Source organism: Halichoerus grypus, chromosome 14 (assembly GCF_964656455.1).
Source record: "Halichoerus grypus chromosome 14, mHalGry1.hap1.1, whole genome shotgun sequence".
NCBI lineage: Eukaryota > Metazoa > Chordata > Mammalia > Carnivora > Phocidae > Halichoerus > Halichoerus grypus.
The window spans coordinates 75282209-75294692 of NC_135725.1; the positions used below are offsets into that span (position 1 = coordinate 75282209).

Consider the following 12484-nt stretch of genomic DNA (forward strand, 5'->3'; position numbering starts at 1 on the left):
AGCAAAGGTGTCCAGGAGTGGTGGACACACTGTCCCTTTAAGTACAGAAAAATACCCGCTCCTGCTCTCAGGTCTAACCTTTGAGGCTTACTCATCCGAAGCCGGCAGAGCAGAGAGGAGGCTGTGATGTCACAGAGCCAGGGAGCCAGGGAATGTTGGGGGCAGAGGGGTTTGACTGGACCACAACGTCAGGGAGGAGGGGAGAGAACTGTGGATCCTCTCTCCAGTGGCCCTTCCCTCTGTCCACGAGGCCATGCTCTCCACCATGCCCATCAGATCAGCTCGGTGATTCTGCCCCATGCATCTCTTATCCTTCTTAGAATAGTATGCTAGCATGCCCAGCTTCTTCTTGGGGGTGGGGGGGGGTGGGGCGTGGGTTCTAGACACTTAAACTAGTGCGGGAAAGTTTGATGAGCAATGGGATATTGACAGAGTCTCTCCCCAAATGACTCATTCATTCCAAAGGGAAAGATAGTCATTTGCAGTGGAGAAGCCTGGCAGCAAAAGCCACCTTAAGCAAGGGATCTAATGTCACCCATGGCAGGACCTACCTCCACCATGTGTCCCTTGATATGGGGAGGATACAATGTACTTCTGTGGTCTTCCTGCCAAACATGCAAAACTGGCATCTTAAGATACACACAAACTGGGGGGACGCCTTAGAAGACAATCATGCCTGTATACTTCAGAAATGTGAAGCTCATGGAGGACAGAATTGTTCCAGAGTAGAAAACACTGAGGGGACATGACGACGGCATGGGACTCATGATGTTGGATTCGATCCTGCACGGGGCAACAAAGCAGCTGGAAGATGTTTGGGCGGGGAGGGGGCGGGGCAATTGATGATAATAGTATATCAGTGTTGAATTTCATGTTTTCAAGAACTGTCCTGAAGTTATGTAAGAGAATATTATTGTTGTTTCTAGGAAATGCACCCTGAAGTATTCAGGGGTAATGGGATCTGATGTGCACCACTCGCTTTCACGTGGTTCAGAAAAACTAACAGGAAGAGAGAAAAGACAGGATAGAGCAAGTGGGGGAGATGTAAAGAATTGTGGAATCTGGGTGAAAGGTAAATAGGAGTTCTTTGTCCTATTGCAACTTTTGAGTAAGTTCAAGATGATTTCAAAATGGGGGCACCTGGGTGGCTCAGTGCGTTAAGTGTTTGCCTTCAGCTCAGGTCATGATCCCAGGGTCCTGGGATCGAGCCCCCCGCCCCCGCCCCCAATCGGGCTCCCTGCTCAGTGGGGAGTCTGCTTCTCCCTCTGCCCCTCTGCTCCTGCTATCTTTCTCTCTAATAAATAAATAAAATCTTAAAAAAAAAAAAAGATGATTTCAAGACCAAAAAAAGCTATCCATAGGCTTAAATTTTTTGTTTTAGCTTAGTTAGACGTGACAATGTATTTAGAAGCAGTAAGGCAGTTGGAAGAGCTACTCCCTGGTGGGGGGGGGGGAGGGGAAGAGGAGACACAGTCCTGTGATATCACCAAGGGCTTTAATTGGAGGCAGCTCCCCCCACAGTGGCTTTTTCAGGAGCTGAAGGGATTCTTGCTGGTGGCATAGAGGTGGCTCAGACGTCTTCTCCTCCTCTGCGGGAGTTTCTGAATCTGTCTTCATGGCCCCTGCTCACCGCCCCCTTCCTCCCGGAGCCCCTCCAGCAGCATGCAGTCCTGGAGGCCTGCCTGGGAGCTGTGGACTAGAATGCTCAGGGTCTCCCAATGTGGCACGGCTGGAATGGACAGTGATCCTGAGAGTAGCGGTTTAGGTTTCTCTTGTAAAAGCCTCTTGGGCACACATGTGTGTTCCGTTCTAAAAGAAGAAAGGAAGAAATGATGACGCTGGGAGGAACCTTTGCACTGGGCTTGGATGGACCGTTCTGGTCACCTCCAGCCCTGATCACCATCAGATTCTGGAATACTGGGTGAGCCATGTGGACCCCAGGCCAGGACTCAGAAGTTCTTTGTGACAGGGACACACATCAATAGGTTCTGTGTTTGTACTTCATTGGTGTATTCAGTGATGATCAGGTGACTTGCAAAGAGCAGTGGCCTGGAAAGTGAGAGAAATGGGCCCATCCTGGTTCTAATACTAACCTTACCTCCCAGTGGACTTTTGGAAAGTCCCTTCCCCCTGTGCGCCTCAGTCTTCTCTATACAACGGGAGGTGGGTTTTTAAACTGTATTCCACGGAGGCCTGTGGGGGTTGGGAGGCATGAGGGAGGGAACGGCGGAGCTCCTGGGGCTCCCAGGCCCTACCCGCGATTCAAGTCCAGCAGGACACCTCTGGTCTTTTATTGCAATTGGACTTTGTGTGAGATTCTGTTTGCAAGGAGGGTGTAGCTGTTTTGAGAATTCTGAGATGTCTGGGCTGAGCTGGTCCTTAGCTGTCAGCAGCCGGCCTCCAGGGTGCTCAGTGAGCTAAGCCAGGTCACCCAGGTGGTGTCTGTGCGCAGTCATGTGGTGGCATTTCTTCTTCCTGGACTGGGCTTCTATCCTTCTTTCATGCCGCTGAGGCGTTTTGCCCCCAGCTGAACTACACTCTAGTCCACAAGCATCTTCTGGCATTGTTGACTTGCCACACACCTGGCTGGGTTTGGGGGAACACAGCTGTCTTCCTGGGACCTACCCTGTAGTGGCCAGTGCAGACATGAGCTTAGCAGAGAAGCCTGGATGTGTGTCCTTTGCTCCCAGACCTGCTGCTCCTCATGTAATTCCTAGCTCGGAAGGTCATGCAGGCAGGTCTCAGCCTCCTGGAATTGCTCCCATGTGTTCTAGAATATGACTGTAGCTTCCTGGTGGGAGTGGTCCTGTCTCTCTTGTCACCCCATTTGGCTTAGCTCACATATCAGGGGGATTTAGTCATCTGGAAAACGGGGGTTCCTGGTCAGTATGGGGACCCCAATTCGGGACTCACCTTCATACTCATTGTTGCTGGTGGAGGAGGATCTCTTTTCTGGGTGGATCAGAGGTTGTCCCAAAGGTAAGCGGGAGGCTTCGTTACCATCTACAGTGGAATTCTTGCTGGCCACCTCCTCCTTCTGCAAGCCTGGTAGTGATAATTCCACACCGTCAGGTGGGGAGGCTCAGGAGAGGTGACAGAAGTGAAGGTGTGTTGCATGCAGGCCGGTGGTGGTTATTATGGGGTGGGGACCACCTGGGTCTCCCTCCTCCAGTCTTCTGAGTGTTCCCGCTCATACGCACATGCTGGGTTCAAAATACATATGTTTTTTTCCAAAACATAAAGTTTACCTTTTTCTCTGCTTATAAATGTGAGTGCATATCCATTACAGAAAAGGTGCAAAATATTGAAGAGTATGAAGTAGAAATAGAAATGCCCCAAACACCCATCCCTTCAGATGTGATCACAGTCCCCATCTTTTCTTATGCATATTTTTACAGGGCCCATTATACCCTATATATTGTGTATACATTCTACTTTTTTTCATATATGATGTATCAGAAACATTTTTCTCAGGTCACTAAATTTTAAGAAATAATGATTGTATAATATTCTATTTTGCAGATAATTCAAGAGTCATTTAACCAATATTCTTTTTGGGGGGGGGCATTAGATTGTTTTCACTGCATAAATACCGTTACGGTGAATGTGGTTGTATATCAGACTTTGTTTTTATATAGACTTCTAAATTCTTAAAAGTATAGCAACAGACTGAGCTGTGTCCTGTAACAAATAGCTCTGTCCTTTACTAGATTTGTAACTGCAGCAAATCGCTCCCCTCCCGTGCCGGTTTTCAGAGCTGCAAAATGACACAGCCATTTTGGGTAATCACGTCCCCTTCTTAGAGTTATTGTAGGGATCAAATCATATCGCTGTGCTCCTGTGTCCGCTCTGAAACACTGGGGGACTCGCCTGATCACAGCGGGTCCCTAATGCCTAGACAGTGCCTTGCATGTAATAGGGGCTCAGTCACTATCATGGTTATTATCTTGGAAAAAGGGATTGACGTTCTTAAGGCTCTGGGTTTTTATTGTGAAATTATTTCCGGGGGGAGATTTGAAAAACCCTCACGGTGGATTTCTGGCAAAATCTGCCATGGGAGTTTTTCTCCTGCTGTTGAACTGCTCCATCTCGCCTAAGGGGACCGTGCCAGCCACCTCACTGGTCTCCCTGCCTGTTGTTTACCGGTTCGGGTTAGAAGCCCCCACCTGATGTTAGGTTGGAATTACCACTCAAAAGCTGAAGGAAATCTAAGGGTATCTCGGCAGAAGAGGGATGAACACAATGAGGTCAAGAGAGGCCAGGCGGGGTGTTCTTGTCTGGTACCTACTGCAGGTCGATGGCTGAGGCTCTTGGGTTTGACTGGGGACCTTGGAGTCATCCATGGCACAGGGCTCTTCACAGTCTCTGCAGCATAAACAGAAGATCTTCGAGGCCAGGCTTTGGTGGGCTGCTGGAGGAGGTAAAGGAATGGGGGCCATTGGAAATTCACCGTGATGGGCGTCATACAGGGTCAGCCTCTCCCAAGATAGAATAGCCTTCCCCGCTCCCAAATCTTTCATAGCTCCCCATGGCCAGCAGACCCAGGCCCTTCTGTCTAGGTTGCCCTCTCTTAAAACTATTTTTTCCCATTCTATACAGAATTTTCTCACCCATGGAGAGGAGTTGAAACCTTTATTCTGCCAGATTTGCCTGCAGGGGCGCCTCGTTGAATCGGCTGATCTTGACTTTGAGCCCAGTTCCCTGAGCAGGACTGTTTCCTAAGTAAACATAAGACTATGGATAAAAAACGCTAGTCCTTTACCTGTGCTCACACTCTAGATGGAATCCCCTGACCGCAAAATCCCGGCTCATGCCAAAATGCGTGCGAACATGCTCTGCCCCATATCTAGGCGCATATTCTTGGGTAGATGCCTTAACCTTCTTGAACCTCACTCTTTTCATGGGGAAAGTGGGAAAGAAGTGCCTATTTGTAGAAATAAAGGGTTAAACGTATATGAAAAGTCACCGCTGTGGTGCTTGGCACCCAATAAATGCCCAATGGTCATTCCATTCCCTTTCCCTTCCCTTCATGTGGTTTGTTAGCTCCAAAATATTCCAGCTGGTCCAGGTCCCAGGGGAACATGGCAACGAAGCATAGTCATGCGAGTTTAGGTCCTGGTTCTGCCACCAACTTGCTGACTGGCTGTGGGTAAGTGTCCATGTGGATCTCTGTGTCTCAGGAGCCTCATCAATAAGAGGAAGTTAGGCTAGATGGTGTCTTCAAGGATCTTTCTGGTTCTGATGGTCCAGAATTATAAAACTTTTAGTCCCAAACTTCTTTGTCTCTGGGTCCTGTTCTCACTCCCTTTTCTGTGGCAAGACCCCCTTTTAGGAAATTCTTATCATGGTATTGGCTAATGTCCCTCATAAGACCCAATTCACTATTTGAGCTGCCTCACTCATGGGCACTTGCTTCTCATTTTCTCTATTGCTCTCCCCTGGTCCCAGCCACCATTATCTCTTGCCTGAATTAGAACAATAGCCTCCTAACTGATCTCTTTGCTTCTTTTACCCATGACCTCTTATATTAATACAAAATCTTTAACTTCCGGCACATACGCTCTTCGATAATAGCAAAATTTCTATGCTGTGGCTAGATACATTCAGCAGACTAGACACATATGAATGTCCCCATTTTGCGTGATCCTTGGACCCAAGGGGTCCTCCGTGGGTCCAGTGAGCCCCCATCTCCAACAGTCTTTGGGATTTTTTGCCAAATGAGTTTTTTGACGTGATTTGAGCTCTGACGTATTTCCTTGAGCTCTCTAATGAACTTATCGTATCTTCTTAGGATTTATAAACAGATGGAAATTTAGATAAGGCAATGAGTTCTTTCATTTTGGAGATGCACCATTTAGCAAATTGCTTGCCATTAATATGCTTATTCTGTTGCTTGCTTGAGTTTCAATTTCCCTCATGTAAATTCCTGCCTCATGGGATTTTGCTTTGTTCCAGATTGCCTCGCATATGTTGAATGTGGAAGGAAGTGTTTCCTAAGGAAGGAGTGGAAGCATAGGTCTGACAAGCTCTCACCACAGGTCAGCCCTGAGGACTGTCGGTGGGAGGTCTGTTAGGTGGTGATCAATGTGTATAAGGGTAATTGCTGAAACTCTGCCTTGGGTCCCTCCAAACCTTCATGAGCACCTGTTCTGTCTCGTTGACTTAATGAAAGTTTCCTTTCCTCAGCCCATATTCTGGAGTGAGTGATTTCCAGGTTATTGATCAGATGGCCTCGTTTAGGCTCTCTTAGGCCACGGAATTCAAGACACCACGCATAACTGTGGTCAACTGTGGTGTACCCTCTTCTGTTTGTCATGGTCTCATCTACATTAAAGTTGCTGCCTCTTCCTGGAAAAACTCTTGCTTCATATGTACACTCTTACTACGTGTCCCTTCATGTGTGTGCTCATATTAATAAATGGAAACGTTTCACCGGATGACTTGGAATTATGGTCACTATGGCAAACATTTAATGTCAAAAGTAAGAGACTTCAGAGGGACTCTAGAAAAAAGAGAAGACAAAAACACCAAATATTCAGTAGAGAGAGCTTCTTTGGCATGTTCTGGCCTCCAAAAGAAAAAAAAAAAGTACTCCTACTCAAACCTTCTGAAACCTACTTTCTTTACATCTCTTTTTCTCTCTCCACCCAGCTTCATCGTTACCACCCACTTACACTCTTTCTATTCCTTCCCACGACTGCCTAAATAAACTCCCTTCATTTCTGTAGAAAAGAACAATCAACATTGCACAATATCCCCCTAAAACTCCTGTACCAGGAGGTGGGTCCAGAGAGGTTGAATTCAAACCCTGGGTAACAGTGGAGTTGAGGGCAAAGATTTAGAATCATCCCAAATTTCAGAATGGCAGAAAGTGGCTGTATTAAACTCAGGATTTTGTTAGTTATTCTCACTCTTATTGACCATCGCATCTGTACCAATCACTTCACTTAATTGTTGAACTTCAATGAGGGGGAAAAATGTTTAAGAGCAGCAGGATGGAAAAGGCCAGAAGACTTTGAATAACCCACCTACACATAAATCAAAAAAGTGGACTTGAGAAGAAAAATAGGAAATGTATCATATAAAACTATTTCGACAACAGTGGTTGAACACCTGTGCAGTCCCTGAGGGTCTCTCCCACGGCTTTGGTTGAGGGAGGACCAAAAGGGGGAGGCTGAGAATGAAAAAGAAGTTCCCACTCTCCTAAGTAAAGACCGATGGCTCTAACCCCAACAGCTAATCTCCAGAACCCGTTTTAAACTTGTCTATTAATGAAACTTTGCCTTAGTGACCGTTCTCCTGAAAGTAAGAGATACACAGCGGTATGTACCCTTTCCCAGCTGCTGGTCGACCATTCCGCAGCACTTCCTGCCTCTGAAATGCCACCTCTCATCAACTCAACATCTCCTGGAACCCCTTGTATGTCAGCCCTTAGCTTTGACTTTGTCATAAAAGGTTTCTTTCTCTATGGCAGCTCATAGATACAAATAGCCTGGAGATGGTTACATATTAGCAGTGCAGCAGGGGTTTAAATGTAGGTTTGTCTGAATCTATCCAATGTTTTCCATACCTTTACTCCAGCCAGCAATTTCATGAGAAAAAGAGGGGGAGCGCAAACACTTTCTCCTTTGAGTCTTGGTAGCAAAGAGTGTTGGACTTTTGAGTCCTCTTCAGATATGGAAAGACTCTCAAGGGAGGTGGTGTAACAGTTACAGGCACATTCTTTGGGGGATACTTCTTAAGGATCTACTACTTATTAAGCTATGAACTTTATAAGAATTTTACTTCCTTTAAGGCTCAGTTTTTAAATCTGTAAAATGGGGATGACGATAATAGTATCTACCCTAGAAGGTGGTTGCGAGGATTAACTAGTGATGGAAAGTGCTTAGCACAGCTGCCTGGTACATTGTAAAAGCTCCGTAAACGTAAATGCTGATGTTGATGATGATGTCGAGTTGATGATGCTGGCTGGTGGGGGGGAGGGTGCGATGTTGCTTGCACTCCCGGTGCCCGCCTCTAGATGGTGACAGGAGCCAAAGAAAAGGGCCCTTGGGTTATGCCCTTTGGGCTGTGAGCCTCAGGTGTCCAGTGACCCACAGCACTTGGACCAGACCAAGAAGGACGCAGCAAGGTCCAACAGGAAGGCTTCTGGAGCTGGAGGACCCCTTAGGGCTCATTCAGCACAAGTGGGGAGACTGGGGCCCAGAGACAGAAACGGTGGGGTCAAGGCAAGTTAGGGGTGGCGTCTGCTTCCTATAGCAAAGGTGTCCAGGAGTGGTGGACACACTGTCCCTTTAAGTACAGAAAAATACCCCCTCCTGCTCTCAGGTCTAACCTTTGAGGCTTACTCACCCGAAGCCGGCAGAGCAGAGAGGAGGCTGTGATGTCACAGAGCCAGGGAACCAGGGAATGTTGGGGGCAGAGGGGTTTGACTGGACCACAACGTCAGGGAGGAGGGGAGAGAACTGTGGATCCTCTCTCCAGTGGCCCTTCCCTCTGTCCATGAGGCCATGCTTTCTGCCGTGGTGTCCATCTGGGCACCGGAACAGAAGTCCTGGTGCCCCCTATGGAAGCATCTCGAGGACTGCTGGGCCAGAAGGGGGCAGAACAGCGCTGGACATAAAAGATCTGGGTCTCCCTTCTGTCTCTGTGCACTTGCTGGGTACTAACTTTGGGCAAATGGACTTCACCTCTCGGTTTTCAACTCTGCAAAGTGGAAATAATGCTGATTACATGTCCTAGATACCCTTTTTTTTTTTTTTTAAAGATTTTATTTATTTATTTATTTGAGAGAGAGAGAGAAAGAGCATGAGAGGGGAGAGGGTCAGAGGGAGAAGCAGGCTGCCCGCTGAGCTGGGAGCCTGATGTGGGACTCGATCCCAGGACTCTGGGATCATGACCTGAGCCGAAGGCAGTCGCTTAACCAACTGAGCCACCCAGGTGCCCCTTAGATACACTTTTAGGATTAAGTGAGATCAGGTAGATATAAGACATTTAGCATGGTGCCTACGTATAGTAAACATTCGAGAAAGAGTTGTTAATAATATATGCAAAAATAAAGCGACATCTTCCCCATCTATCTTTCAGATAAAAGGAGAATTGCTTTGTATTTGAGTTCTCACAAAATCTCTCACCTTAAAGGGACACTCAATTCCTTTATTTAGGACAACCAGGCACTATTTGGGGAAGCCAAATTAGGTTAAAGCGTTCTCCATCAGTGCTATCTTTGGATGCTTATAGAGGTCACCTGATACACGGGAAACAGAAGAAAGCAAAGCCATTCCACAGTTTTGTAGTCATGGGGTCAGTGGGGCAGGGGCTTAGGTGGGAGGGAGATGTGACTTTACCGTTGTAAGTATTGGATGGTGGGTAAAACAGTCTTTTGAACCTCACTTATAAAGCAATACTCTTAAGTGGCAGTGTTGAAGGTTCTCAACTCTGGCTGCAGATGAGATCCCTCTGAGGTGTTTTTGAAATGTAAGAATGCCCCGGGGCCTAACTAAATTAGAGTTTTCTGGGGGAGTGGGGAGTGGCGTCTGGGCTTCAGGATTTTTACAAAACTTTCCAGGTGATACTTGTGTATAAAGAATACTGAGAACCACAGAATTACCTTGTGGAGATTTCTGTGCCTGTAAACAAGTGGTTCTCAGTCCAGGCTGCACTTGGAATCACGAGAGGAACTTGAAATAATGCCACACCCCGTGTCCACTCCAGGCCAGTAAACTCACTATGTGAGCCTTGGTAGTTTTTAAAGCTCTCCAGGTAATTCCCCCAATTAAAAAGTTGAGGTATAGTTGACATATAACATTGTGTAAGCTTGATGTCTGTAACATGTTGGTTTGATGCATGAATATATTACAATATTATTACTATAGTAGCATTAGTTAACACCTTTATCACACCATATAATTATCATTTCCTTTTTGTGTTGAGAATGATAAAATCTAGTCTTTTAGCAGCTTTGAAGTTTATAATACAGTATGATTTTTTTGACCTTTCTTGTCTTTTTAAAATACAGTATGATTTTTAATTCTCCTTCAGTGTTGAGAACCACTGACCTACAGAACAAATGTAAAAAACCTAAATTTTCTTGATGTTGTATGAATGAGTCCTTTTAGCTCTTCAAGGACAGCATCATAAATGGGTTCAAAAGCACTATTTTTCAAATAAGAAATTGAGATAATATACTTTGGAAAGCTGTGTGAGATCAAGGCTGATGTTAAAGATGTCTGTGAAGCATTTAAATGGAATTGTTTCAGAAAGTGGGTGAGGATAGCAGTACGTCCAAATTCATGTGTTTTATGTAATATGCCATTGTAAATACATATTGTATTGGATCCCTATAAATAGAGCTTGGTTATTTCACCCATAGCACTGAACATTTAACTATGCAAGTTGGCAAAAATACTTTAAGACCTCTTTGCATGAGAAACTGGAGGATTGTCTTCTGTTTGGGGTGGTTTACCATTCAAGGATATATGGTATGATTGCTTCCTTCCTCTTGAGTCTAGGGTAGGAGACCAGTCAGCAGGCTCCTGTACTGATTCTTGGTCTAGGCAGAGGATCATGAAATCTTGAACTAAGACACTGGCCGGCCTTGAGGGGGTGGACGTTGAATTTGGTGATTCCACAGCTCATGGGCAATAGAGTCAGACCTCCAGGGTGAGAGGCCTGTCTTCTTAGCTTCCTGTATTACCTTGGCCATAGTTATTAGCCTCTGGACCCCTCGTTTCCTTACCTTTAAAATGGGATGATTTTAAAGGTAATAGAGTTGATGTGAGGAATAAATTCAGCCTGCATGCTGTAAGTAGAAGGGTAGAGAAGAAGCACTCAATAAACGTTGCTTTATTATTTTCATTGTCACTATCGTCATTATTATTATTTGATGTTGAGAGGGAAGGATGAAGAGTATGGGCGGATGCCTTTGCGTCTAGCTTTTGCTTCTGTGAATGTGAAATGGGAGAATTCAGGAAGAGGAGCACATTTTGGATGAGGACAAATTCAGCCTTTTAAAAACTTTCGTTTGGAAAATAATTACAAATTTGTAGGAAGTTGTCAAAAAATATGCAGAGAGGTCCTGTGAACCCTTCACCCAGACTTCCCCAATGTTAACATCTTGCATACAAACAGTGTCAAAACCAGGATATGAACATTGTTAACAATCCATAGAGCAAAGTACACCAGTTATACATGTATTGGTGTGTGCATACGCCCATCACTGTGTGTAATTTCATTACCTGTGTGGTTCACGTGACTACACCACAATCAAGGCACCTAAGTACCATCACCACAAGGCTCCTGTGTATTACCCCTTTCTTGTCACACCTATCCTCTCTCCCCACCATCTCTAACCCCTGGAAACCACCAATCCTTCTCCATTTCTGTAAGTATGTCATTTCATGAATGTTACATAAATGGAAACATGCAGTACTTATGTATCTTTCTGAGGTTGGTGGGTTTTTTTCTCACTTGGCATAATTTGAGGTTCATCCAAGTTACTGTGTGTATTAGTAGTTCATTCCTCAGAATTGCTGAGTCATAAACCATGGTATGGATGGATCACAGTGTATTTAACCATTCACATGCTGAGAGATGTTTAAATGGTTTCTGGTCTTTGTCACAAACAAAGCTACTATGAACACTCAAGGACTAGTTTCCATGTGAAAATAAGTTTTCATTTCTGTGGGATAGATGCCCCAGAGTGCTATCGCTGGATTGTATGGTAAATCCATTTTTAGTTTTGAAAGGAAGTGCCAAATTATTTTCCAGAGTGACTGTCCTATTTTTCATTCCTACTGGCAAGGTATGAGTGATCCTATTTTTCTGCATCTCATCCAGTGGGGTTTTTTCCCCCCACTATTTCTTATTTTTGCTGCTTAGCCAGGTGTGTGTTGTTGTCTCATTGTGAATCGAATGTGCATTTTTCTAATGGCTAATGGTGTGTGATATCTTTTACTGTGCTTGATAGTTACCCATACACCTTCTTTGGTAATATGTCTCTTGGTGCCTTTTGCCCATTTTCTAATTGGATTGTTTTTTAAATTCATGTTTAAAATGACAGCTTTACTGAGATATAAATCATACACCACAGAATTCACACTTGTAGAAAATTCAGTTTTTATTACACTCCTAGAGTCATGCCACAATCACCACTAATTCCTGAATATTTCAGTCACCCCAAAAGGAACTCCATACCCATTAGTAGTCACTCTCTGTTCTCCTTCCTTCCTGTCCCTGGCAACTACGAATCTACTTTCTATCTCTATGGATCTGCCTATTCTTGACATTTCATAGAAATGGAATCCTACAACATGTAGTCTTTTGTGTCTGGTTTCTTTCACTTATCATAACCCTTTAAAGGTTCATCCATATCGTAACAGGTTATCAGTCCTTTATTTGTCAAATAATGTTCCCTTATATGAATATATAATATTTTATCTATTCATCTGTTGATGGACATTTGCATTGTTTCTACTTTTTGGCT

General features: G+C 44.9%; 2 protein-coding genes across 11 annotated transcripts in view; one reads left to right on the forward strand and one right to left on the reverse strand.

Annotated features, from left to right (window-relative positions):
* Positions 1 to 12484, forward strand: part of TMEM268 (transmembrane protein 268) — a 288999-nt gene that overhangs the window by 37043 nt on the left and 239472 nt on the right. The window contains exons 9-10 of one of the 10 annotated variants that reach the window (XM_078061666.1): positions 4600 to 4722; positions 5956 to 6437. The exons of 8 other annotated variants lie outside the window; for them this stretch is intronic. In XM_078061666.1, coding sequence (XP_077917792.1) covers positions 4600 to 4722 — 123 coding nt within the window. In that variant the 3' untranslated portion in view covers positions 5956 to 6437. Of the gene's footprint in view, positions 1 to 4599; positions 4723 to 5955; positions 6438 to 12484 lie in introns of those variants that run through there. One more of the 10 variants, XM_078061673.1, reaches the window with a different exon arrangement.
* TEX48 (testis expressed 48) lies at positions 1684 to 4457 on the reverse strand. The gene is made up of 3 exons (XM_036121888.2): positions 4289 to 4457; positions 2914 to 3045; positions 1684 to 1809 (listed from the first exon to the last, which is right to left on the reverse strand). Exons 1-3 carry the CDS (start codon positions 4437 to 4439, stop codon positions 1706 to 1708), a joined length of 387 nt encoding a protein of 128 aa, XP_035977781.2. The 5' UTR covers positions 4440 to 4457; the 3' UTR covers positions 1684 to 1705.

Excerpts from the sequence above, each read along its gene's own strand:
- TEX48 (XM_036121888.2), bottom strand. The coding sequence starts at position 4,439 with ATGGCCCCCATTCCTTTACCTCCTCCAGCAGCCCACCAAAGCCTGGCC. Across the intron at positions 3,046-4,288 it reads GCCTCAGCCATCGACCTGCA|GCTTGCAGAAGGAGGAGGTG; the intron begins GTAGGTACCAGA and ends TATCACTACCAG. Across the intron at positions 1,810-2,913 it reads CAGCAACAATGAGTATGAAG|AACGGAACACACATGTGTGC; the intron begins GTGAGTCCCGAA and ends TTCTTCTTTTAG.